The sequence below is a fragment of the Sardina pilchardus genome, chromosome 20 (assembly GCF_963854185.1).
Source record: "Sardina pilchardus chromosome 20, fSarPil1.1, whole genome shotgun sequence".
Lineage (NCBI taxonomy): Eukaryota > Metazoa > Chordata > Actinopteri > Clupeiformes > Clupeidae > Sardina > Sardina pilchardus.
Window position 1 is genome coordinate 27,454,227 of NC_085013.1, and position 27,500 is coordinate 27,481,726.

Below are 27,500 nucleotides of genomic sequence, written 5' to 3' on the forward strand. Positions count from 1 at the left end.
CACCACTCCATCCGGCATCATGTTTTTGTTTTCACTTCTGCTTTTTCCTTTCCCCCCCGTTATTTTTTTTAATGTTTGTTTATGTATTGATGTCTGTGTGTGAAGCACTGTGGGTACATAAAAAATGTGTTATATATAAACAAAATACTGACTTTACTTACTTCCGTAGCTTTTAGGCCTGCAGTTGCCAAGGCTACTCCCACTGTCTACCCCTCACTCCACCTATACCCACCTCTCTCCATTTCCTTGTCAGCGTGGACCAATTAAATTACCTTGTAATAATTATATGTGAATGCTTTTCAAACATCAACAAGATTTTCCTATTGGTAGCCTAGATGCTGCAAGTGGTGAAAATACGGTATCTCCAACCAACAAGCTGCTTGTCTGAAGTTCAAGCCCTTGCACAATCCTCTCAGCAGCTGTTTTTGCTCAGCCATCACTGTGTCCTTGTTGACTAATAAGAAGTGGTCGTTTTTTTCCCCTTCAAGGCAGCAAGCAGCTCGGTATCTTCTTAGATGTGTGTGTCTTGTTCTCTCCCTCTCCCTGTTAATTTAGAGCAGATTTATGGTAACAAAAGTAGGCCTGTATGAAAAATGTAGCCTAGTGTGTAAAAAAAGTAAATTACTGGCTCAAAAACCTATACTTGAGTAATGAGTATAAATACTTATTTTAAAATCCATATTTATAGTGTCATTTTTTACTTGTGTGCGTTATAAAGAGAATGAATGTTACTACCCACCCCTGAAAGAGAGTGAGTTATTTATATACTGTACAACTGCCCATATTCATTGTCAGAGTAAGATTGTACAGTATGTTCAGTTTCACTGTTTGATTCTTTCAAAAACCCTCAATCTGTGTTCACTGTACTAGGCCTAATAGTGCTAATCTAAGGATTGAACATGTTTCCGTTATTACACTTATCATTTTCTCCAGAAGGGGGAAGCACTTGTACTGTACACACAGTAATGCTTTCACATATTACAGTGAGATGTCACACTTAAAACAAACAATTACACATTGGGGACAGCAATAACAGACTGCAAATTAGACTAAAACACTATAGGTGAGAATAATACAGGAATACAGTTAACTGAAACTGGCATTGTTTTTTGGGATTAACCCAGTTATCTGTCTGTATGACGCTTGCCATATGTGTAAATGTGAAAAGCGTGGTGTTTGTGTGTGTGTGTGTGTGTGTGTGTGTGTGTGTGTGTGTGTGTGTGTGTGTGCGTGTACATGAGCGTGAGCGTGTGCGTGTGCGTGTGTGTGTGTACGTGTGTGTGTCAGTGCTTGTGTGAGCAAGAGTGTGTTCTAGCACTTTTAGAACTCTAGCAATTGAGGACACGGGGTCAGCAAAGTTTCTTTGAGTGAGAGGACAGGGGGGTTGGGGTGTTTGGGGGGAAGGGGCCCCAGTTTGGATAGTGGGCCTCTGATAGAGACCACAGCTTGCTACACTACACTACACACACACACACACACACACACACACACACACACACACACACACACACACATACGCAAGCACACACACACACACACACACACACAGACACACACACACACACACACACACACACACACACACACACACACAATCACACACACACACACACACACACAATCACACACACACACACACACACACACACACACATACACATACACATACATACACAAACACAGACACCCACATACAGTACAAACACATGCATGGAGACACACTCACAAAAGCATAAGCTTGTACAATACATGGACAGACATATGACGCTCTGAAACATAGAAGCCCCAAGACAGCCTCAGATCTTCACATCTCTGATGCATAGGTTCATGGTCATACACTGGTTTTGGTTATGGATGTGTGGAGAAGTTTGTGCTTATAGATGCTGTATATGTGTGTGTGTGTGTGTGTGTGTGTGTGTGTGTGTGTGTGTGTGTGTGTGTGTGTGTGTGTGTGTGTGTGTGTGTGGGTGGATGTGTGTACCTATGTGTGTGTGTGTGTGTGTGTGTGTTTGTGTGTGGTGAAACTGGGTTGAAGAGTCTAGGTATCTTTTTTACAGTGTCTTAGATCAGTGTGTCCAGTTCTGGCTCCACGGAGACTGACCATGCACACACACACACACACACACACACACACACACACACACACACACACACACACACACACACACACACACACATGTACATGCACTCAGAGACACACAGAGATCCATAAAGGACGGAGATCATTAGTCACTTCACTGCATAGATATCTGTTGCTAGAGGCTGTTTTGGTGTGTATATATGTATGTTTGTGTGTGTGTGTGGGTGTGTTTTATTGTGTGTGTGTGTTTGGGGTAAGGTCTCACTGCCCTGCAGCTATGACATCAATCATCCTGTGAAACTGAAGTGTACAGTGTGTGTGTGTGTGTGTGTGTGTGTGTGTGTGTGTGTGTGTGTGTGTGTGTGTGTGTGTGTGTGTGTGTGTGTGTGTGTGTGTATGTGTGTTGTGTGCAGGGGGTTGTTGTTTGTTTTTGAGGTGATTTGACACTCAGTGTGTCCATCAGCAGGTATTTCTCCAATGACAATGGGCAGCCACACACACACACACACACACACACACACACACACACTCCTCACACACCAGCAAGAGTATCAGAGAGCCTCATCTGAGTAACCTCAGCACTGCTACTGTTGTTCTCTCCTCCGTAATCTGCCGGATTAGAGATTAGTGGCCTTTGGTTCCAGATTAGGGAAGCATCAGACAGCGGGCCGCCTTGACCCTGAGAATGACCCCAGGGGTCACTGGGTGGCCACATAGCAGGTCAAACTGACACTAATTGAACATTTTGAGTTTCAGGATGTGAGTGTGTGGAGGGGTGAGGGGGGGTGGAGATGAGAGAGAAAGAACCGTGAAGACAAAAGAGGAGAAATAAAAGAAGAGAGGGAGAAGAAATAACAGACGGAAAGAAAAAAAGAGGGGGAAATGGGTGAGGGGGGGAGGGGGGAGGGGGGGGGGGGGGGCAATAAGGACCAGAAGAGATAAGGAGATAAAAAAGACAAAAAAAAACAGCCGTGAAAATGTAACATCCAGGACAGGAGTGGATAGAGAAGAACAAACAGAGACATATTAACGAAGAGGACTGAGCAGAAAATGCCATGATAGATAGAGGGAAGAAGGAAGAGGAGAGGAAGGAGGAGAAACAGCAGGAAAGACCAGGAGTCAAATGGCTATACTTCTCTAATTACCTCTCTCATTGGCTGAGATGTGCAGGACCAGTAGTGTGTGCCCAGCCATCTACAGCATGTGTGTACATTTGCTGTAAGCATTACCAAACAGACGGAGATCAGGGACAGGAACAGAGGAACTGAACACCTAATGAGAGAACCAAATCCTGGATCAGAATCAGAATCAGAATCAGAATCAGAATCAGAATCAGCTTTATTGGCCAGGTTTGCGTGAACAAACAAGGAGTTTGACTCCGGTTAATCTTTGCTCTCAAGTACAACACTCAAAAATAACATGAAAAACAATAAAACAGTAGAATAGAATAGAATATATACTTTTTTGATCCTGTGAGGGAAATTCGTTTCTCTGCATTTAACCCAATTTAACCGAATTAGTGAACACACAACACACACACAGTGAGGTGAATCACACACAGTATAGCCCAAAGGTCACAGGACAAAGGCGAGACACACGGACTGGACCTGGAGAAAGGTGAAGAAGAGTCCATGGAGGAGAGGATGGACAGGTCATTTTTTCTTCCGGACCTATTTATAAAAGACAGCTGGAGTATATCAGGGCTTAAAGGAGAAATCCAGCAAGTTTTTACATAATATATCTCTGTTTCTCGAGATCACTGAGTACTGCCATCACAAACAAAAATGAAAACTGTTGGTTTAACACAGTTGCAATACAGCCAGCATGCTACCAGAGTGTAGAACTGGAGTTGCCTGGCTGCGTTAGATGCTGACTGTAACTCGAGTAAGATAAAAAAAAAAAACGATTGTTTTCGTTTTGTTTCGTACTCATCTGTGAAAACCCGTCAGATTTCTCCTTTAAGAAAGAAGGCAGAAACAGAGAATAAAGAGAGAAAGAGTAGAGGGAAGGAATATTCTGGAACCTGTAACAGTCAGACATAGGAAAACTGGGGTAAATTGGTGGGAGAGAGAGAGAGAGAGAAGGATGAAAGATGGATACCCCCAGAATGCCACCGCACTCACCCCACCTCCACAGTTCTGGTCATCAAGTCACTTCCTCTTCCTCCAGGGTGATGATACACCAACCTCAGTTTATCACTCAACCACTCCACTTACACCCACACACACACACACACACACACGCACACACATTCACACACACACACACACGCACACACACACACACACACACACACACACACACACACACACACACACACACACACACACACACACACACCCACACACACACACACACACACACACACACACACACACACATTCACACACACACACACACACACACACACACATTCACACACACACACACACACACACACACACACACACACACACACACACACACACACACATTCACTCAGAGACACACATACACACATGCCTTAACTCTCTCTCTCTCTCTCTCTCTCTCTCTCTCTCTCTCTCTCTCTCTCTCTCACACACACACTTGCAGCTTGAAGGGTCCCTCACTCACCTCTGACCTGTGTAAAGAGGGTTGGGTTAATCCTCACAGCTTTAACAATAGAGACGGGACAAGTGAGAGAGGAAGAGACTTTTTTTTCTCACTCAGCCAGTCAGAAGGGAGGGTATGGCATTACGGGCAAAGCTTTACAGAGGTCCTCACATGCTTTGACACAGCTTGTAAAATGTCAAGTTTGCAGACTTTTTTGTGGCGTTGATTCAGTTCAGATTTACTTACAGTTTTTGCCCGTTGCTTGAACACATTTAGCAAAACTTCGCTTACTGTGCCAAAACTTTACACACAAGTGAACATAACGCAAACCTAGGAAATACCTTTCACATCTATGTCAAATTGAAACTCATATCAGTACCTAAACTCTGCTATCAAAACCTAACAATCCTTTGTCAAACTGTAACTCTGGTGACAAAATGAACACACTTGTATTATTAAGCAAGCATACACTTTCAGATTAGGAGGAACACACTAGTCTACTTTATATAAAACACCTTGCTTGATTTCGCCAAACTTTGCTCATTGTGCCAAAACTCTACACACAAGTACAACATGACACAACACTGGGATATATACCATTCACATCACTATTTACAATGGTTAAACTGAGGGCTTTTTGTAGATGACTGATTGGTGTTCAGTTTTGCAAGTAAGTGCGTTCAGGTGTGTATTTGAGAAGTTGGAATTACCCGATGTGTTTTGTATTTTGGATACAGTACATGTGTTTAACAAATGGTACTCTGAGATTTCATTTTCGAACGAAGTGTCTTAGTATGACATAGAGTAGTATGCAGGACCAAGTGTGTTGCATAAAGGAGTAGGTGTGTTGCAGAATTGCAACTGAGTGCATGTGTTTGAGATATGGCAACAAAACTTCAAGTTGTGTTACTTTAGTCTAAGCATGGGTCTATAGTGTTCAAGCAACGGGCAAAAACTGTAAATTGATTTTTATCAATTGTATATCAACAATAACTTGCTTTTATTAATTATGTCAATATTGTCATGTTGTATTTTCTTCTCATCATATTATTATATTTACTTCCTGTTTTATGTAATATTGTGTCAAGTTCTATAAATATTTAAACCACTTGCCATTATTTTATAGGCCTACCATTATGTTATTTATTAAGTGTTATGGGTTCTGAATTTTAAAACTTTTAATAAAAATACCGATAAAATACATTTTTAAATTTTTTTTTAAATACACATTAATCTAAGAGAAATGCCTCACACTATCACCGAAAACATACACGTTCTTTTTCAATTTGCTTGAGACCACAAGTGAATGAATATGTTTGTATCTGTCGCCCTCTTGTGCTGCAGTTATGCATTTATGAAGACATATGCCTGATTTACATTAGGTTGATAACATAATACTCAATTATTCAAGTGTCCTCATTAGTCATGAGACCAAAGACTGCTGAGAAATAGTCCAAATTACAGTGTTTAGTTTTCATTTTAACCTGAATCACTGTCAACAATCCTTAGCATTGCTGTGATCAATGAGCCAGTTTTGTAAATTATTTAATCATTTATGAACACCACACTCTTCCTTTAGTTGAATGTGTTGTCCTATGTGTTGCTGCAAAATCCAAAAAATAGGTTACACTCCAATCTATTTTGTTTTCTTTCATTATCTTTTTTTCCAGTAAGGATTACAAAACAGACATGTGTACCCCTCTTGACCACATGGCCTTCCTCAGTGGGCTGTTTTCCCAGTGTGATATTTTCCCTGAACCTTTTTTGGTTGCCAACTGGCAGTTTGCCTGTACAAACAAGGATGTTCTAATGATTTAGTTTGCCTGTTGCCCGAAACTCTAAATTGTATCGTATGCATGTGGTGTTGATTCCTTTATCTGAAATTGTCTGTTTGTTGTGTCTGTGCAGTTATAACCAGATGCTTAACAGTTAACAGCTCTTGAAAATGCATGATTTGTAAATCATGCATTTTCCTAACCTAATACCATGATGACATAAGGCTTGTAGGCTCGTAGTATGTCGTTAACCATAGTGCAATTTAAACAGAGCACTGATCAAATGCAACAGGAGACAAAGGACACCTGAGCGGAGAAGGAAGGCCGTGCATAATTTCTCCGAAATGATGATCAATCTGTACACTTGCTTTTTATCAATTGGTATTTCATAACTCCATTGTATTATACAACTTGCGTTAGCAATGGCTCATGAGAGAATTATTGTTTCCTCGGCAATTCTCTGTTATCAGGTTTCTTCAGATCATCTCACCTCCGAACTCTTTCTCCATCATTTAACCATTTAGCATATTTAGTTTGGAACACATGATTATTTTGGACAACAGTGATTGATACTTAATTCTGTAGCATAACATTGTACGTCTTGGTATTGGGATATTTTGAGTATTTTTGAATATGGAGGGGGAGGGGGACTTTTGTCCCCCTGACCCCCTCAAAGTATATTGTGATTCAAGCCTTGAAATAAATGCTAAGTAAAAAAAAAAAAAAATGTGTGTGATTTCTGGACTAGCGCCCTACACTCAGAAATAGGGACATGCTGTTTGGCATGGCCAGTAGACTACAGCAGGTCAAGTACTTTGTGGGGAACTGGATCAAAACATTTCCTTTGCCTTTAGATGCTTCCAGTAAGTCCAGTCAAATCATTTAAGGAGACCAGTTCCTTGACCTGCTCATTGTTATCATGGAACTCCAACCAAATGCATTTGAATGGATGTTTAGCCAATCAAAGTTCAAGTATGTCTAATGTGAATTATAACCACACACCCTTTTCCTGCCAGGATGGCTGCTGTTGGGCTTGAAGGAGAAGTTTTGCACATTTTAATCTACTTGTATTATTCTTGAAGTACATCGTTTGTGTTTAGGCTGTTGCTGCAGGCTACCTGTTTTGATTTTATGATATCAGGAGACTTTAGGCTATATAGAGACTGTTTCCTGGAAATATTTGTAATCATTTATTTGATTAAATAATTTATATGACTGTTTTTTTTTTTGCAACATAATGGGTTCTGAGCTTTTGGGTGAGATTCACTGACTTAGGCCTACTGACTTTGACTATCAGGTTTTGTGCAATTATGGCCATTATTTTGAGGCTCATTAAAAGCAACAATATATGGCCAATGGCATAACATTTCATAATGGGCACAGTCTAAGTAGCCAGTTTACACTGCCATGTGTTACTGATTTATGGAATTTATTGAGAAACTATTCCACAAAATACTTGGGATGTGGGGGGCATTAATTGCAACACTTTGCTGCATTTCTCCCAAACCCTTCATAAGTGCCTGCATGAATGTTCTTTTTGGCCTACATCTGGATTTTAAGGAGGAGCCATTAAATTAGTGCCGTTAATCAAACATGTTGTATTACGAAACACTCAAGAGGTGCCATGGGAGAGAAGAGAAATCGGAAACGTTTGCCTCTGTCTGTGGGTGTGGCAGAGGAGAAAGATTTATGGCTCTCTTCAACTCCCACTCATTTTACTCCATCTATAAAAGAGGGGGCTGCAGTCTTTAGGGGTCTTGTTGCTTCTTTGAAGACAAAGGTTTGTTCAGGATGTTGGGAGGAATTCTACTGACCAGTGCCATTCTGTGGGCATCGGTGCTGCCTGGTGAGTTAGCGCTACAACTTTTCTTTTTTGTTGTTGTATCAACTATAATTTGGGTATAAATAACCTCATCATCAATGACATGTTGTATTAGTTTCTCTGGAATAATCCCTTGTGCCATCCAATGACTGTTTGCAAGGCATTTCAATATGACGAAAAAGTATGGAGCCAGACCTCTACAAAAACGGAAAAGACTAATGATGATTCATTTCCGACAGGTGAAAGCGTGACCGGCGGGAAGGAGGCTGTGGCCCACTCGCGACCCTACATGGCGTCCGTGCAGCTTAACGGGAAGCACGAGTGCGGTGCGTTCCTCATCGCGAGTCAATGGCTTCTGAGCGCGACTCACTGTTTCATGGATGGGTGAGCATTACGTTAACACACCGGGATTAACTTTAAATGCTAAAGCACTCCGGTTAGAAGTGAAGAATTCAAGACGGAAAAATAGGTCATCCTCCTTACAGATTTAGAACGCATTACAGAATGGGAAACCTTTTTTTTTTTTTTATCTTGGCAACAGGCATATTGTGAGGGTATCGTGTGTCAACCTTGTTGCCTAGGAGTGAACCAATATGATACAATTCAGACGACAATACAAAATAACAATATAGCAGCACATTCACCTGCAAATAACGAAGGAAACTATTTGGTAGTGGCTGTTGCTTGCTTTTGCCTTATGTGAGCTTTTAAAAAGGCCACTGCATGTACTTGTTAGAAGGCCTAGGCTACTGATGGCGAAGTAGAAGTGAACACAAAGCCTTCTCTTTTGCAGAGCTGGGGGACGGATGGTTGTGGTCGGACTGCACTCTCTGTCTGAGGAGGAAAACACTAAACAAACATTTAATATATCAGATGTGTTCAACCATACTGACTTTAACATTGACAATTATGACAGTGACATCTCTCTGATCAAGGTGAACATGTGTGTGTGAGTGTGTGTGTGTGTGTGTGTGTGTGTGTGTGTGTGTGTGTGTGTGTTTTGCTCATGTGTCTGCCTGTAAATGTAAACTCAGTGTATCAGTGCATTAATAAAGATATATATATATATATATATTTAGATAATTTTTTCTACATGTTCAGTATATAAAGAAAGAGAGACTGATTCAGATACATTCTAATGGTAAGCCCTCCCGCCTTGTCATTCCTGTGATTGACAGCTTGATCAGCCAGTGGTTGAGAGCGACGCGGTGAAGCCGGTGTCCTATCAACAGGCAGGAGGAGTCGAGCCTGCGGAGGATGCCATTGTCGATACGGCTGGGTGGGGCTCGCTGAATAACCTGGGGTCACGGCCTGACAAACTGCATGAGTTGACCATTAGTGTGATGAGCAGGAACTTGTGTGGCCGCAGTGACTACTACGGGTCAAAGTTCACCAAGAACATGCTCTGTGCCGCCGAGAGACGTCAAGACACTTGCGATGTGAGTTCACAATACATTTACATATACTCTACAGTAGGCTATACTACACACACACACACACACACACACACACACACACACACACACACATACACACGTACACACGTACACACGCACACACGCACACACCAATAACATGCATGCAGTTAAGACAGTTGCATTTAACTGTTGTCCATTGCCTCATGTCCTCATGTCAATATCCTCTATAGGGAGACTCTGGTGGTCCTCTGCTGCATAACGGTGTTGCTGTGGGGATCACGTCTAACGGGGGGAAGAAGTGTGGCTCCACCCGGAAGCCTGGTCTCTACACCATCATCTCCCACTTCGCTGACTGGATCCAGCAGACCATGACCGACAACAACAGCACCCTGGTAGACCAGTCATTCCCTGGGGGTCCGCAACCCGGGGGATCCGCAAAAAAAATTGTGATTGAGCTTGATGTAGGATATTCTAAATCTACGGATGATGAACAGTCTCACTAATAAGACTACATTGTGTCTATTTGCCCCCATCCATTAACATTTATCTTGAATCAGTTGACGAATAACCACTCCTACTGCTGCTTAGATGCTTTATTTGCCTGTCAGATAGCTTATGAACATGGAGAAATGAGTCAGACCATGTTGTCAAGTGATGCCAAATTTGAAGTTGACAAAAGACAGATCAAGTTACACACCTGCCAGAAAAGTGGATAGTGAATTTTGCCACAAGTTCAGAGAATAATTGTAACAATTATGAGGGGGTCCTCAGAATATTTTCTATCCCACAAGGGTTCCTTAGCCATAATGCAACAAATCTTTATGTGTAACAGGGACCAGTCTGTAGAATTAGGAAAGGGCCACAAAGAATCAACTACACATGTAGGCTACTGTCCACCTCTGTGAATAGCTTCAAGAACATTAAGTGTGTCCAAGGATTTTTAATCGTCAATTTCCACATCATGAACATGTGTGTACTGTGGTACTGTAGATACCAACCTTATCTATTGCCATGTATTAATCATTTGCAATCAGACAGTGGTAGATAATTATTTTACTTGGAGAGTGATCATAATAGTCAAGAAAACCAGTTTAACCTTTGTCTTCAAATAAAGGACACTTTGTACAATGATGCTTTCATCGCAATCATTCTCAACCGCAAACAAAATCGATGTGGGACTCTTTCTAAAAAAGTAAAGGCCTCTAGTCATATTATGGACAAGACTACAAAACAGAGATCTTCGAAGTTACCATGGAAACAGAACCCCCTTCATGACTTTTTCACAACTTCTGAGTATCAAAGGCTGTACCACAAGTTCAACATTTGTGCACACAGAGAGTAGCCACAATATGTATCTCAATGCTCAATGCTTTGCCAAAGAAGAAATATAGAGATTGTAACAGCATGAAAATCTCAATCACATTTCTGAATCTAGACACAAAAGACTCAGTCACATACACTGTATAGAATGTTACAATATGCACATCTCTTCATAATAAAAGCTCTTTGAAAACAATCCATACTGTTGCTAGTTTTGTTGATGATGTTTTCCAGGCAGTAACCACTATTTTAATCTCCAGCGCTGTTCATGGATATTACTGTTTACAGAGGAGGATGTCTTGGGCATGTTATGAAACCAAGCAAGACAGTCTGAAGTAAAGATATGAAGCGGAATTTACGGGAGAGTCCTCCCTTCCTTAAATTTTGTTTGGAGGAAAGCAGAAAATAGCTTTGAATTTGAGAGGTTATTTGTCACCCGCAGATAAGGGTGTTCTATGACTGCCACAGCCTTCAGAAGCAGCCTGATAACACTCCCCTGAAACTAGCAAAGCAAAGCAATGGCAGAAAAACATGAACATACAGTTCATTCATTGGATCTGAACTTCCCTTGTCATGCCATTTTGACTCTCTCCAACATGTGTCCACATTTCCCTCTCTTTGTATTGTCTTCTCTTTCTGCAGCTCTCTCGCCCCCCCCCCCAATATTCTCCTCCTTTCCTTCTCCTCTCCTCTCATCTTTCTCTCCCCATTCATCTCTCCTCTCTTCTTCTTGTCCTCTCCCTTCGCCTCCTCTCCATTCCCTTCCTCCCTTCTCCTTTTCTCTTCCCTTTCCCCCTCCTCCTTTCCTCTCTGCTCCTCTCCCTCTCCTGTCCATCTACTCCCTCCATCTCCATTCCAACTAGCTCTCTATTTCCTCCTCCAACTCTCCTCATAGTGTCTCCTTCAGTCCTCCCCTTCTCTCCAGTCCTCTCTTTCTTTTTTCCTGTAGCCCACTCTTTCCTCTCTCCTCCTCTTTTCTACTGTCACTATCTCTTCCTCCTCCTCTCTGCCCCTGCTTCTCCTCTCCCCTGTCTATCTCTTCCTCCTCCTCTCCTCTTTTTCTCTCCTCCAATTCTCTCCTCCTCTCCCTCTGCCTCCTCATATCCTGCTCTTCTCTCTCTCCTCTTTCTGTTTTTCTCTTCTGTTGCTATCTCTTTCTCTCCTCCTCCAATTCTCTCCTCCTTTCCATCTGCTTCCTCCTTTCCCGATCTTCTCCCTCTCCTCTTTCTCTTTTTCTCTCCTGTCCCTTCCTCTCTCCTTCCAGCTCTCTCCCTCTTCTTCCTCTCCTCTCTTCCTCCTCTCCTCTCTCTCCTCTCCCCTGTCTGTATCTCTTCTTCTCCTCCTCCAGCACTTTCCTCCCCCAGCTCTCTCCTCGTCTCCCTCTCCCTCTTCCTCCTCTTCTCTCTTTCTCCCTTCCTCTCTCTCTCCTCTCCCCTGTCTCTATCTCTTCTTCTCCTCCTCCAGCTCTTTCCTCCTCTCCTGCAGCTCCTGGGTGCTGAAGCGAGGACAGACATACGGTCTCCCTCCATGGGAAGCTGCCAGCTTGCGGACTCCTCCCAGCAGGTCCCGCACCTGAGCGTGGTTCACGGGGTTCCGGAGGCTTCCGTGGTTCAGCACGTGGTAGCGGCTGCCGCAGAGACGCACCATTTCCTGCAGCGATGGGTGCACGTTGGCCACGTAGCTGTCGATGTTGCCCACAGTCCCCAAGGTGCCGTGGGGGTCGTCACGGGTGAAGAGGATGAGAAGGTATTCGATGATGTTGCCACCGAATGTCTGCTGGATATGTGCGAGGAGCTGACTCTCACCCTGAGTGAAACGTCCCACCTTCGTGGGTATACACACACACACACACACATTCGCACACACACACACACACACACACACACACACACACACACACACACACACACACACACACACACACACATACACACACACAAAGACATGCACTTAAACAACTGTTTTAAATAGTTGTGCTCATTTACAGTATGTTTGTGTCTATCGCCCTCTTGTGGGGAGACCATGACATTGAGAGGCCTCTTGCAAGCAATAGGAACAAGTTGAAGTGCACACACACTAAAACATCAACTAAAACATCAACACACCTGCATAACTAACACAAAGGCATGTGGTCCAGGCAGACACAGCGCCAGGCAGTCTCTCACATCACTCAACCTCTCAAAGTTATCTTCATCCCAGAGTTCCGGAGTATCCACGACGACCAGACGGTGTCCGTCCACACAGATCTCCCTGCGCTCACAGCACTCTGTGGCACCCCGGCTCTCTTCTCTCAGTCGGCTGGTCGGGAATCGGCTTGTTGCCCTGGTCAGGATAGTGTCTGCTGCTGCGGTCTTGCCACTGCCAGACAGACCCAACAAGACGATTGTAGTCTGGCCTTTCCCTCCACTCTTGACTGATGGAGTAAGAGACAGTGAGCAAATCAATGGTGAATATTCATTCAGCACAAAACAACAATTGCCACTCTTAGTATTTTCAGAGATCATATTCATTATAAGTCCCTGACATCATAAATATGGTGCAGAATCAGAATTGTACACTGTACACTCTTAAAAAAAGGTGCTATAAAGAACCAAACCTGGTTCTATTGCATGCTTCATATATAGCACCCCTACAGTACATGTCTTTTTAGACCATTTTGAAGGATTCAAAAGGACCCTAAAGTTTCTTTGAAGTCTGCATGGTTCATTGATAGCATCATAAGATCCCATTTTTAAGAGTGTGTACACACATTAATGCATGTGTATGTCCTAGACGTAGTCATAAAGATAGACAGAGAAACACACTTTACCAGCGTTGTTCCCAGATTTGTCTAACAGACTCTTATATCCCCTGACTGCTTCAGCGCAGCTCTCTCTTTTGGCCTCCCACTCCTTCCTCTCGGCCTCCTCCTTCTCTCTCTCCTCCTCGTGCCTCCTCTTCAGCTCCTCGAGCTCCTTCGCTCGCTCCTCGTCGTGCTGCCGCAGCCGCTCCGTGGCCTCGCCCTCCTTCGCCGCGGCCTCGGACAGCTTCTCCTTCAGCATGGCGATGGCGGCGTCCTGCGTGCGCTGGTGCCGCGCCGCGCCGTACACGTCGGCCGTGTAGCCCTCCCGCAGGCCGCTCTGCGACAGCGCGTGGTCGGCCATGGCCAGCAGCGCCTCCGTCTGGTCGGAGGCCTTCCTCGTCGCATCCTTGCCGCCGCTGAGGCGGCAAAAGCGCCCGTCGCAGATGTCGACCAACTCCAGCAGGCCTTCCTCAAACTCCTGGGCGAGGGCGGAAGATGCCGGAGTTCCCAGGGAGACCACCAGGAGGAGGCTGAAGGCTGTGTCGCCGAAGGCGATCCGCAAGACGTCCACCGCTCGCCGCTCCTTCGGACCGAAGCCCTCCCCGCGGATGACCAGCAGGAAGGCCTGGAGTCCGCCATCCAAAACCGAATCGGTGAACGAGTCCAATTCAGCAATGATTTCCTCATCCTTCAGCTCAGGGTTGAGAAGGCCCTTGGTGCTGCACAGGGTCACCTCCCTGTCCGCCACCGTCAGGGTGACATCGTAGTCTCCACAAGGCCCCTTATGCTCTCTTGAGGAGCTTTGCTTCACACAGCTCAGAAACAAGTCCCAGTCCTCCTGGCAGGTCCCAACCACCAGCATCTGACTGGTTTTGTTTAAACTATCTGAATGCACAACAGATTGAATTACAGTTATTTCCTGTGTATAAGCTGCAGGACAGTGTTTTATGCAAGTTAAAAGAAACAAACCCTATTAATAACATATCAACTGCCCCTTTGTAACCTCATAGCTGAAGAAATTTTGCAAAATCGATGTACAAGCTGCTGCTAATAGTTGGAAAATGACGGTACCGAACATGGATTTGTTGTATTTGTACACTCTTTCTAAAAACCAACACGGAAACCAATAGTTCACTGGTTCAGCAAACTTTCTCCATGCCATAGAAATCCTCACCATTGCACCTTGCATTGCCTCTTTCACTCTCCTCATCTATGCTTTGCATATGTGTGCAGCGTTTGAATAAGTAGCCATAGAAGTACTTCTGTTGCTTCATGATACTATCTGAAGTACTATGCACCCAGTGTAGTCTTGGATAAGTAACCATTAACATGAATAGGCAGTTTAAACAGTAAAATGAAGTAAGAACTTACTCTGAGACATCGTTCTCACCACAACCAGTGGCAGTCTGAAGGTGAAATGAGCTGAGAACTCAGAACAGGATTTACTCTTTCATGCGAAGGAGGAAACAAGGCTCTCATTGAGATGCACACAAGATATATGCTACTGCTTGCATCTTTATGTGTACTATGATACCTGATCCAGAAACAGTTTGGTTACCAACATTGACAACACTGGGAAAGCTACAGATGGCCATAGGCTGATCCTGGGTCAGTGAAAGTGACTCATAACTGCAGACAATTGTTTTGCCTGACATGAGGAAGTGCATTCCTCTTTGTCAAAGGACTGTGAGAGATGATTACCTGTTTACTTCCTCATTCTGTTCAATCACGTTCTCTGTGTGGGAGTCAGGACCATGAGACACAAGACTGGAATGGCTAGTGAGAGGGTAGAAGGAGGAGTAAGCTCAGCTAACGAAACACCTCAGTAGATAGACTAATAGTGAGTGAATGAGCTGTCTGTTTTGAGGGGTGTCTGTCTTCTGATGAGTAATCATGCCCTTAAAGGTGACTGTCAGAGAGAATAAGAATGTTACTCAGCATATATCTGCCATAGGCTAACTATTAGTCTAGACAAACCCTGGCCTATGTGCAAACTTATAGCCTATAGCATATGATAGGCTATAGCCTGTCATAGCCTAGGCCTAGGGCTACATTATTTTTACCAGTCAGGATTTCCTTTAACCCAATGACACAAAGGAATAAGTCAAACCAACAATAGGTAGCAGGGAAACAGAGGAAATGGTGTGTGTGTGTGTGTGTGTGTGTGTGTGTGTGTGTGTGTGTGTGTGTGTGTTAGGTTGTGTGTGTTAGGGGGGTGGGGGGGGTATGTCATAGGATGATGGTATATATATATATATATATATTTTTTTTTTTTTTTTTAATGCTATGATGCATTGACACTGCTTCACACTGACAGTTGTGTCTATTCATTATTTCTAGAGAGGATATGAGTATATGGGGTGACATCATTGCGCTCAATGCTGAGAAACCACTGTGAGAGAAACTAGGAATTCACGTTTCGTTGTTTAGTACGCGCGACCACTCTGTTTGCTGGTCCATGCAGACACAAAATAGGCGAATCTAGTGTCGGAGTGGTCAGTCTGGCGTCTGTCTCTGTCATGCAACTTGCCCAATAAGACTATTTGCATTCGTGTAAAATATATTTAGTCAACAAGGTCAAGAGAGTAATTCATTATTTTCATTCCTTATCGTTTTGTTATTTTGTCATCCATTTCCTTCCTCAAACCAAAAGACCAACCATATTTCCTGCCGAAGAAAAGGATTGCTGTAGGATTGCATGGGGTTGCTGTCAAGGGACGCCCGTGTTACTTGGACTTTCTCACTACAAGGGTAAGGATGTTTACGGAGTCTCAATATTTACCGCTGTAATCGGGTACTATTTGCAATCATTATAAAGATATAGGTTTCAGTTGTGATGATTGTGATATTGTGATGATAAGATGACACGGTATATGTTTCAGTTGATAATCTCGTTTTTCAATCGCCGTTATTATTACCTTGCTACCCCATTTTTCGTAAATGGTATGAGCGGTTACTATGCCTGCATCTCTCTGTTTCGTTCTACACAGCTTTCTCGACTGTTGATGATGGAGTTTCACCGCGGGGTCATCAAGAATAACGCAGAATTCTAAAACGTTATTTTTGAATGTGCCATAGCATCTAGTCAAAATGACTACCATACGGAGAAAGAGCGGAAAATATACACCAATGAGCTCGGCAATCAGGTAATAACTTTCTTTTTTTCTTGTGGTGACATTTCCATTTCTGAATGTAGGTTAGTAGGATGTTTCAGGTCGCCGCGCAGCACAGCTGAGCGAATACAGATGTTGACCCGGCTTTATCATCCACACTGTCCAGCATCCACTAATGTTTATGTTTACAGTTACCATTAACACGCTTTTTGTTAACGTCAAGATCATCGTCAGGGTTGAGTTGTATGCCATGCCATTGCCATGTATTTTTTATTTGGTCTTAAATTGAAGACTGTACAGTAGCTGCTATCTAGCTAGTTCTGGTTCTATCTATCATTTTGAATGTCTGCGCGGTTAACCGTTAACGTTAGAAACGGTCAAGTTTTAAGTTAACCGTTAACGTTATTTGACACAAATGGTTAGCTGGCTCACGTTTGACATTTTGAATAACGTCAGCAGCTGCATTGAATATTTCAGTGGGTGGTGGTGATAATAGCCTAACGTTACAGCTCGTTTTGTTAACCAAGTTGATGTTAACGCACATTAACCTAAAATGTGTCTACGTTATGCGTTTTCTGTCTTTATTATTGAAGGTTTAAACCTTTAACGTTAACGTTATTATTCACAACAAAGGCTGTTACTGGCCTCCAACCGTAGCACTAGCCATTGCTATATGGCGAGAAAATTAATGTGCATGCCGTATTCTGTATTCACGTTTTAGAGGGAAAACGTCAGGGGGGAATCCTAGCAGTGCATTATGCCCGCATCCATCTTGAAGGACTAGGGCTGGACGCTAAAGAGGGATGTAAACATCCGCTGCAGTGCATGGAGCTCAGTACCATGAAACGTGACTTGATTTTAGATGCGATATCCTATCTAGCTGGTTTGCCGGATGATGATTAAAGCTTGAGATTAAGATTCCAGACTGGCCTCGCCCTGCCCGACGAAATACAGCGTTTGCCCACCCAATTAACCTACTAACTGGACGTATTAAGGTCACGTTTGGTGGAGTTTATTGTACGGAGTCGCGGTATTGGCACGGAGGAGGCCAGAAGCAGTGGGGGAGTGGGGTCTCTAGGAGACTGAAGCTCTGCATTGTTGTCGACCTCTTCACTCCAACTCTCACACAAAAACACAAAGCCCTGCATAGTTTAAGCAGTCGTTTCTCACAGATTCACAGATACGAAAGAAACCACCAAAGCCTAAAGGAGGGTAGACAGTCTTAAGATCTTAAGACACAATGGATGCATTCATGTCAGCAACAGGAAACAATATGGCTGGGGTGATAATGACATTATTGCTATTCCATGCAATGCATTTACTGATTTATCATTCACAACATTATCGGGGCACAGTGGAATCATTGTGCTTGAAAGTTGTGGGATGAGTTTTCCTTTGCTGTGTGGACTAGGTCACACAGCCTAATACACTGCAGGGAAGGGGGCCGTGATTCTTGGGGCTTGCAGACCCCTCTGGAAAAAAAACGGCACATGCCTAGACATGTTCTGCTCCAGCTGCATATGCATGTTTTTCTCCTTCTCATGCTCAAGGGAAAGTCCTTGGGAAAATATTATTTATGACCATATTTGATTCCCCTTTTTTTTCTGCTCAACACAAAGATAGGACCAACAGAATCCTCCCCCATATTGTAGCCGAATGAGGTTACTTCATATTACTGTATGATCAATGTGCTATGAGCAATTTAATTTCCAAACAATGGGCATTGTCTTATGGCACTTTACAGAAACTAGCCTGAATCTCAGTTCATATAATGGAATATGGTAGCTTTTGGGAAACAAGTTTCAAATTTTTCTAGTACCCAGTTCTGGGTTATCATCTAATGCTACAATTAGGCTGCATCACATGACAAATGTTTTGTTACTACAACATTACACAGTTTGAATGGTGTTCATGTGTCAAAAATGTTCTTGCACTGGAACACACAATGATAAATCACTGTTAATGGTAAGAGAACCACATTTGGCTTTCAATCAGACCTAAGGTTAAGTTGTTCTAATTGGCACCAGTATGTGCTGTTTCACTAAAAAGTGAGAAACCATTGTTCGAGGCCCAGTTTTAACAGAGAGTCTATTGATTGCACGGGAATAGTAAACGCCTTGTCACTTTCAATTGAGCAAAGCACTGACTGATTCCAGTTTAGAGTGTGGATGCAGGCCTAATGGATGTGCTCACATCAACCAAATTGTCGCCCAAATGATCAATATGCCAATATCATTTGGGTCTGTGGTTTAAAAGGGCCAAATGAGTTCACCATGCTGGTTACCAGTATTCTGATTATCATTTCAATGACAGCAAGTTTAAGACAAGCTTTTTCAAAGATTCTCAAATTCATTTGTTGTACAAAGCTATGTGAATGGAATATGGATGGACTACTAACTAGAGACCTTCCACTAGGCCTACATAACCTAGGCTGTTGTGGGTACAAAACAATCCGGTTAAAATGAGCATCTTTGCCGAAAACATACAACCATATGTTATCAGGATTTCACATTGCAGTCTTGCTAGTTTTTCAGTGTCGGTTGTCTTGTTGGATGTCGTCAAGCTTAATTATTGGCTGTGACAAGAAATCCCACTAGTTTTTGGGTAAAAACCCCCCTTAGGGTACGTACAGACTAGGCATATTTTTTTGCAGCTTGCGGTACGTTTTTGCATTATAATCCTATGGAGTAGACCATGTATTCAAAAATGTCCTTCACTTTTAAAACATGTTTTAAAGTTGAGAAATGTTTGATTTCTAGCAGAAAAGCGGCCTCCGTCCCGCTACGCACCAATCATAAGCTGATACTTCGCATATCACAAAAAGACGCTTCCAGCTTCCAGCTTCTCTCTGCTCAACATCTCTTGTCAGAAAAAGAAGCCTGAGCCTACTCGTACTCCCCCTTTAGCCATGTTTGTTGTGTCGCAGTAGCATCTGTGGGTTCAGGCTTAAAGCATGGTGGTGAGGAGATTGTATCTTGTGAATCTGATAGCCATCCTCAATGTAACTTTAACCTGTCTGTTCCCCAGCTGCTCTCGCCTGCGACAGCTCCAGGCCCTACTGAAGGATGGCGCCAGCAACGCACCTGATGCCATACTCTGCTCTTTAGGTGTGTGTTTGTGTGTGTGTGTGTGTGTGTGTGTGTGTGTGTGTGTGTGTGTGTGTGTGTGTGTGTGTGTCTGCGTCTGTGTGTGTGTGTGTCAGTGTGTGTGTCTGTCTGTCTGTCTGTCTGTCTGTGTGTACAGTATGTGTGTGTGTGTCTCTGTTAGTGTGAGTGTGTGTGTGTGTCTGTGTGTCTGTGTGTTTCCATAGGCTATACAGCAGTGAAAGATAGTGTAACTGGAAGGTATTATGATTAGATGAATAATCCTCACCCCATGGTGTTCAGCCTCATTTTAGAGAATGACCTTATAATCCTTATACAGATCTATCCAAAATTCTGTGTGTTAGTATGACTGTGACTGTGTGTGTGTGTGTGTGTGTGTGTGTGTTACAGATTGCATTTACTATTATTAAGTATCAAACAGAGAGAGATTAAAATCCATAATTATTAAGTTTCAAATCTATAATCCTCCATTGAAAATTTGACTTATGCGATACGGATGTCTTATGGATTAAGCACATCTCCGAAGCCTTGTGTGTTGTATTAAACATTTAATGTATTAAACCCCTGGGGATGGTGGCCTAACCAGTCCTCTCTGTCACTAAGCAAAGGGGGTACAACTGCTTTGGTGTTGAATGTCTTTGTCTATGTGTGTGTGTCAGGAATTGATAGCCGGTACAATGAGGGTTGCACTGAGCTGGCGAACTACCTGTTCTTCGGCCTGTATCGGCCCAACCAGCTGGACCTGGATCACATCTCAGATGACCTTGCAGAGGAGGTGCTGGACGGTGCGTATCCCTTGTCAAACCAAAGGCCTACTACCTTCTCCACATGGACTCTTTGTATACAGTGAAGCTATTATGTGTTTAATACAAAGTAACTATCTATTAACTAACAGTTAGCACAAGTCAACTATTATGGCAGTCACACTGAGTGTAGCTAGTATACCACTACTTTATTTTTATAGCCTTACTGCTGGCTTGCGTTTAAATATTTATGTTGCGGCACAGACAAAACAAACGGTTGTGTTTATAGGTCAACTTCAAAGAATGACAGGCCAAATAAGGGCATGTTGCTGCTGGTAATAACAGTTATTTAGAGAAATGTGTTCAATTATTGTGGCCGTATCGAAAGTCATGTAATAATTAGCTGGAGTATCCTTGAGCTGAGGGACAAAAGCCCAGCACAGCTGCCGGGCTGGAGGTGGGAGACCCTTGAGTCGTGTCCGCTGTCTCAGCGGTCAGGAATGCGCCAAGGGGGGGGGGGGGGGGGGGTTGAGCGCGGGGGATGGGGGCAGATATCAGCACGTGGAGAAGCCTTGCCAGAAGACAGGGCTGCACGTGATGACGGCTCTCGAGTTGCCTGGTCTCCCTCTACTGCCTTTGTTTTTACTTGCGCTTTTATTTTGGCGATGTTTATCTGCGCTTGTTTTCCTGCCAGGCCCGCTTGCCCTCTGGCTGTACTTTGTTACATTGTGTTTATCTGGAGGTCGAGTTTTCCCTCTTGGTTTCAGTCTTGGCTGTGTGTGTGTGTGTGTGTGTGTGTTTGTGTGTGTATGTTGATCTGTGTGTGTGTTTTTTTTTAAGTCTGCGTGTTGTTTTTTTGTGGCCTGCAGATGTGATCCTGCTGATTAAAGCCGAGAGCGTCCACCTGTACTGCAACCCGTTGAACTATGAGTACCTGCTGCCCTTCGTAGCCCACTGGAGGAACCTCCATCTGCACTGCATGACAGAGACAGAGGTAACCCTGAGTTAGTTGGGCATGGACAGTGCCCCCAATCTGCCACACTGCCCTCCTACCGCTCCCTCCCAGGGCACAAGCATATGCCCAAACTGATCCCTTTTCTGAGGTTAATGACTTTAATCCCACGACATAGTAATCACTTTAAGATAAACCTCTTTTCTCCCTTTCTCTTCATCTCTCTTTCACTATCATATTATTGTTGTCCCTCTTGGTTTCTATCTCCCTTTTGCTGACTCTTGTTATATTTCTTTTGTTTCTTTTTCTGTCTCCTCCTTGTTGTACTGTATATTTTTTTATTTCTCTTTTTTGCTCCTACACACTGTATGCTTGTGTGCTTGATTCTTACTGTGTATCCCTCTCTCTCTCTTTCTCCCTCTCTCTCTCTCTCTCTCTCTCTCTCTCTGTCTCTGTTTCTCTCTGTCAGTATGAGGATGAAGAGGCAGCGGAGGAGTTCAAGATCTCTAGTTTTGTGTCCATGGTGCAGGACTGTAGCCGCATTGGGATTCCCTACAGCTCCCAGGGTCAGTCCAGGTCCCCATCTCACCCACACACACACGCTCAACGCTTTAGCTACAGTTTAATCAGCGCTTGTGCTTTGTCTCATTTTCTGTCTTGTGTGCATGTTTTTAAAGGTCACATTCAGAAATTTGACATGTTTATGCTGGAGAAGTGGCCCATCATTCAGGCCTTTGCTCTGGAGGGAATCGGAGCCGGAGGGTTTTTCACCATGAAATATAAGGTACAGATTTATGGACAACCAGACCGATTTACATTTACAATACAGCAGTGCAGAGCAGTTTTTTATGATGTAGGAGAAACAGATTCAGTTACGCAGAAGGAGACTGAACAAAATTGAAGCATAACTTACTAACGCAAACGTAGATGACAGATTTAATTTCAATATTGAAGCAATATAAGGTCCCTCAGAATATAATTTTTATTGAGTGTAAGAGTCAAACTGAACTGTGAGTGCTGTGTAATTGATTGTAAGGGACTTGTTATGAATGGACAACAGCCAGAGGCAGAGATAGCTGGCAGGAGCCACAGTTTCAGTGCAAAGGTGATTTGATTTTGTTTGATAAGGTAGTTGAAAGTTATTAAGATTTAAATTAATGTTTATTTTATGACACTTTGCTGAAGCATTAAACGAGTAAAGTTCTGAATCGAAAGAACAAGATGGCAGTCATATTACTCATCTCTTTAGTGTGTTTCATTATGTTTCATTATAAATCTTTTAGAGAATAGGCAGTGATCTAAATTGATCTAGTTGAAACCAAGATTTACTTCTATGACTATTCTCATTTAGGGAAGTCTCTTCTGTTTCAACGTATTTCCTTAGTGTCTGGAAATTGTGAACTCGGTAAAGAATCCAGATGAAATTGAAATGGTTTATGACGCAATCTATCTCATGAACGAGGCTATTAAACAAGTGCGGTTGACTTGATAATTCACTGTGATGAGCACCCAGACTGCTAGCTGGACTCGAATACTGTATATTTTAGGGATAACTAACATCTGTGATATTATTGGTTGAGGTTATGCGTGTGGTAAGTTGTTGTTGGTGGTGACTGTTCTCTGCTCTGTTCAGCTAATGGACGTGAGTGAGCGGGTGTGGCAGACGTATGCTAGACTGGACCCCGTGTCTCTGGACCGACTCATCACAGAGGTAGGCCACCACACAAATACCAGATACCTAATATAGATGCTAATGCACATGTATTATATTATTACAATACTGCCATGTGGTATGAATGTGAATGTGTTTAATGAGAGTATATACTAGTGTTATTTATTTACCCATATCATGTATGTGTATATCAGGACCTGGCCCTGTTTGAGAGGCAGTGGAGCAGCTTCTTCTCCAGTCTCAACATTGAGACACAGCTGTCTATGCAGGAGCTCTCTGAAGCCCAAGCTGGAGAGGTACACACACACACACACACACACACACACACACACACACACACATACACACACACACACACACACACCCAATAGATCCCTGACAATCAAGTCACAGGACCTGCGGTTAGAGACCCACCAGTTACTTACTTACTCATTGACTTATTCATTTGGCTGATGTGTTTATCCAAAGCGACTTACATACGTCAATTATTACAAGGGCCTGTCTCCCCAGGGCAACTCAGGGCAAAGTGCCTTGCTCAAGGGCACAGTGGTGTCTGCCAGAAATCGAATCAACAAATTTGTCTGGCTACTGCACGCTTGCCCCGGTCCTTATCCACTACACCGCCACCGCCCCAGACAGCATTGATGGACATGAAACGCCATCGGCTTTTTCCAAACAGCACCATTGCCTAGTGTTTGTACTGTAGGTTAACTGTGTGGTATGAGCCTTTTTTGAAGTGATAAACCCATTTCACAGTGCCACAGGATTGTTACCCCAGGAGCAGCCAACTCAAGACTAATTTATCCACTTGTCATGGCCGCACAGCCGCCCGACACTAACACGGTGTCTGGCTGCCTAGTGAAAGGAGCTGAACCGTGATGGTGTGGTGACATGTGGAGGCGGACTAATTAGTTTTGAGAGCTCTTAAGAAGTGATTAAGGCTTGAAATTCTGTCTCACACAGACACTTACATTCTCTAAGTCCGTCTCTCTCTCTCTCTTTCTCGCTCTCTTTCTCTCCCTATTTCCCCTCTCTCCCTCTGTCCTCCACCCTCTCTCTTTCTCTCTCTCTCCCTCTTTCTCTCCCTATTCCCTCTCTCTCCATCTGTCCCCCACTCTCTATCTCTCTCTCTCTCTCTTTCTCTCTTTCTCTCCCTATTCCCTCTCTCTCCATCTGTCCCCCACACTCTCTTTCTTTCTCTCTCTCTCTCTTTCACTCTCACTGACTCTGTCCTTAGCTGTTTGCTCATTCGCTCATTTCTTGTCTTTTCCCCACTCAGGCATTCCGCACTTACTTTTCCCACGGGCTGATTTCCAGCAACATCTCAGACAAAAGGTAACTGCGGCACTACAGACACACACACACACACACACACACACACACACACACACACACACACACACACACACACACACGTGTGCTAGTACTCACATGCAGATCTTAACCCATATAGACACAGCTATCAATCACGGGCAAGACCCCTGAGCAACCTTTTTCCCAGCTGGAATGTGTGCTATGTATTACTCGATCAAGTCATGTGTTTTCTGTCAGCAACACTAGACTGTTTGATCGTGAGCATAATGGTTTTGTGTGTGTGCTGTGTGTGTGTGGGTGTGTGTGTGTGTGTGTGTGTGTGTGTGTGTGTGTGTGTGTGTGTGTGTGTGTGTGTGTGTGTGTGTGTGTGTGTGTGTATGTGTGTGTGTGTGTGTGTGTTCATTGAGCAGTAAAAGCTGGCAGCCCTTTGCGCTGTTTGGGAGCCACTCGTCCATGGAAGACATCCAGAGCTACTGCTTCACCTTCCCCTCCGAGGGCCACCAGATCCGCAACACCGGGCCCCGTGGGGCCAGCTCCAAACACATGGTGAGGCCCCCCCTCACACACACACACACACACACACGCACTGTTCCTGTAAACACCACCATCAAACAGTACCATTATATCTTAGCTGTTCTACTCCCATATAACTATGTTACACTGGGTTAATCTGTTGTGTGTGTGTGTGTGTGTGTGTGTGTGTGTGTGTGTGTGTGTGTGTTTTTCAGGTTTTGCAGTGCGTTGCCCCGAAAGGGCCTCTTGCATGCGCACGAACATACTTCTTCGGCACCACACATGTCCCATACCTTGGTAAGTGTAGTGCATGATGTGTGAGTGTTTTTTTTAAGTGAGTGTTTGTGTGTGTGTGGTTGTGTGGTTGTGTGTGTGTTATGAACTGTTCACCTATAATTCCACAGCTCTGTTGGTCTTACTCCTGCCTCCTCTCTCTCTCTATCACAGGAAATGACAACGTTCAGCAGAAGAACACAGACTTGCTGTGAGTAAACATAAGTGATAGCTCAGTGCGTTCTATTTCAACATACACTCTCTCTTCACTCCATATTGAATGCTGTCGAGAGGAAAGCCCTGTGTTCTTTTTTTATTCTATTTGATATTTTATTTTTTGAGATTGAAGGTTTTTTTTATAAGGGAGGAGGTATTGATCTGAGCGCCTTGTGTATTGTGTACTTGACTTGTGTTCTTTTTTTGTGGCTCTGTTCTTGTATTGTTTTCAAGTTGACATATCTGACAGGGGACGTAAAGGATGTGTGCATTGTTCTGTTCTTAAAGTGTGTGTGTGTGTGTGTGTGTGTGTGTGTGTGTGTGTGTGTGTGTGTGTGTGTGTGTGTGTGTGTGTGTGTGTTTGTGTGTGTGTGTGTGTGTGTGTGTGTGTATGTCTTTCCTCAGGCTGCTCTCTCAGATCTATGCTGCTGCAATTCAAGGGGTTTTATCTGGCATCAAGTGTTTCTCCTACAACTCCAGCATCAGTAAGGTACGGCCCACTCCCCTCTCCACCGCACTCTCCAGTCAGCTGTGTGTCTCTCCACAGTACACAGTACACACCTCTGCACTGAAATACATTTGCCTTGGGGGCTGTTTCTCTGTCTTTGTTTGTGTGTCTGTCTGTGGGTGTGGTTGGGTGTGTGTGTGTGTGTGTGTTGACATTGTGTTTTTATTTTGCTTTTTCAGTCAAAGGATGTTGCAGAGCAGACATTTCTGCGTAATTTGGACTCCCTCGGTTTAACCCAGTATAGGAATGCTCTGAGGTGACTGGCACACACAGACACACACAAGCACACACACACACACACACACACACACACACACACACACACACACACACACACACACACTGGCTATATTTTGAATTGTTATATCAAACACACACAGACAGACACGCACACACACACTGGCTATATTAAACTGTTATATCAACAAGCAAATGTTTGTATCTCTTTGTTTATTGTTTTATCTCTGTGAAATGGGTCATCTGAAATTGAGTGTCTGTCTGTGCTCTGTTTTAGGTCGAAGGCCGTGTTTAGCATTCAGGCTGTGAATAATGAGGGAAGGTAGGTTGATCTAGGACACACACACACACCACACACACACACACACAAATAAAGCAACATACTCTGCAATCTCCCTCTCTCACACATACACGTACACACACACACACACACACACACACACACACACACACACACACACACACACACACACACACACACACACACACACACACATACACATACACCCATACACGCACACCCATACACGCACAGTCAAATATTGAATTTTGAATCTTGAATTTCCCCTTGGGGATCAATAAAGTGTCTATCTATCTAAATAAAGCAAAATACTCTCTCTCACGCACGCACACACACACACACACACACACACACACACACACACACACACACACACACACACACACACACACACACACACACACACACACACACACACACTCACACAAACAGACAAATAAAGCAACACACTCTGCAATATTTTCTCTCTCTCTCTCTCTCTCTCTCTCACCCACACACACACACACACACACACACTCACACATTCACACACACAAACACACACATCCATAACCACACTGTTTGTCTCTTGTAGGGTGGTGCCCTTGAGTCAGCCAGAGAGTCGCTTCCTGCTGAAAACAGTAAGTGAATCCCATCTGGGCCTGTCTGTTTGTGACAATTCCCAAGGTCCTAAGGACACTGCATGAATAGAATGTGTCCGTCACTTAAATTAACCCATGCTGATTATATACTGTTCATGCTGTCTCAGAGAGTCTGTGTGATCTGTGTGTAAGGAATCCTGTT

General features: G+C 43.6%; 3 protein-coding genes across 4 annotated transcripts in view; 2 read left to right on the forward strand and 1 right to left on the reverse strand.

Annotated features, from left to right (window-relative positions):
- Positions 1 to 8,145: 8,145 nt before the first annotated feature.
- cfd (complement factor D (adipsin)) lies at positions 8,146 to 11,185 on the forward strand. Its single transcript, XM_062522766.1, has 5 exons — positions 8,146 to 8,275; positions 8,491 to 8,635; positions 9,045 to 9,186; positions 9,430 to 9,690; positions 9,900 to 11,185. The coding sequence occupies exons 1-5, from the start codon at positions 8,221 to 8,223 to the stop codon at positions 10,170 to 10,172; spliced, it is 876 nt and encodes a 291-aa protein (XP_062378750.1). The 5' UTR covers positions 8,146 to 8,220; the 3' UTR covers positions 10,173 to 11,185.
- Positions 11,179 to 15,176, reverse strand: LOC134067479 (uncharacterized). Of its 2 annotated transcripts, none has more exons than XM_062522763.1 (4): positions 15,143 to 15,176; positions 13,799 to 14,656; positions 13,095 to 13,402; positions 11,179 to 12,813 (listed from the first exon to the last, which is right to left on the reverse strand). In XM_062522763.1, the coding sequence occupies exons 1-4, from the start codon at positions 15,150 to 15,152 to the stop codon at positions 12,430 to 12,432; spliced, it is 1,560 nt and encodes a 519-aa protein (XP_062378747.1). In that variant the 5' UTR covers positions 15,153 to 15,176; the 3' UTR covers positions 11,179 to 12,429. The 2 variants fall into 2 exon arrangements, with proteins under 2 accessions (XP_062378747.1, XP_062378749.1); XM_062522765.1 differs by having other exon boundaries at positions 12,454 to 12,813; positions 13,165 to 13,402.
- Positions 15,177 to 16,474: 1,298 nt separating this feature from the next.
- Positions 16,475 to 27,500, forward strand: part of dnaaf9 (dynein axonemal assembly factor 9) — a 30,263-nt gene continuing 19,237 nt past the window's right edge. The window contains exons 1-17 of the mRNA XM_062522676.1: positions 16,475 to 16,522; positions 16,762 to 16,917; positions 19,912 to 19,991; positions 20,648 to 20,773; positions 21,601 to 21,725; positions 22,153 to 22,249; positions 22,361 to 22,467; positions 23,317 to 23,394; positions 23,550 to 23,651; positions 24,635 to 24,690; positions 25,080 to 25,215; positions 25,398 to 25,479; positions 25,630 to 25,666; positions 26,077 to 26,161; positions 26,359 to 26,435; positions 26,694 to 26,738; positions 27,292 to 27,337. Of these exons, the coding sequence (XP_062378660.1) occupies positions 16,862 to 16,917; positions 19,912 to 19,991; positions 20,648 to 20,773; positions 21,601 to 21,725; positions 22,153 to 22,249; positions 22,361 to 22,467; positions 23,317 to 23,394; positions 23,550 to 23,651; positions 24,635 to 24,690; positions 25,080 to 25,215; positions 25,398 to 25,479; positions 25,630 to 25,666; positions 26,077 to 26,161; positions 26,359 to 26,435; positions 26,694 to 26,738; positions 27,292 to 27,337 (1,335 nt within the window). The 5' untranslated portion in view covers positions 16,475 to 16,522; positions 16,762 to 16,861. The remainder of the gene's footprint in view (positions 16,523 to 16,761; positions 16,918 to 19,911; positions 19,992 to 20,647; positions 20,774 to 21,600; positions 21,726 to 22,152; positions 22,250 to 22,360; positions 22,468 to 23,316; positions 23,395 to 23,549; positions 23,652 to 24,634; positions 24,691 to 25,079; positions 25,216 to 25,397; positions 25,480 to 25,629; positions 25,667 to 26,076; positions 26,162 to 26,358; positions 26,436 to 26,693; positions 26,739 to 27,291; positions 27,338 to 27,500) is intronic.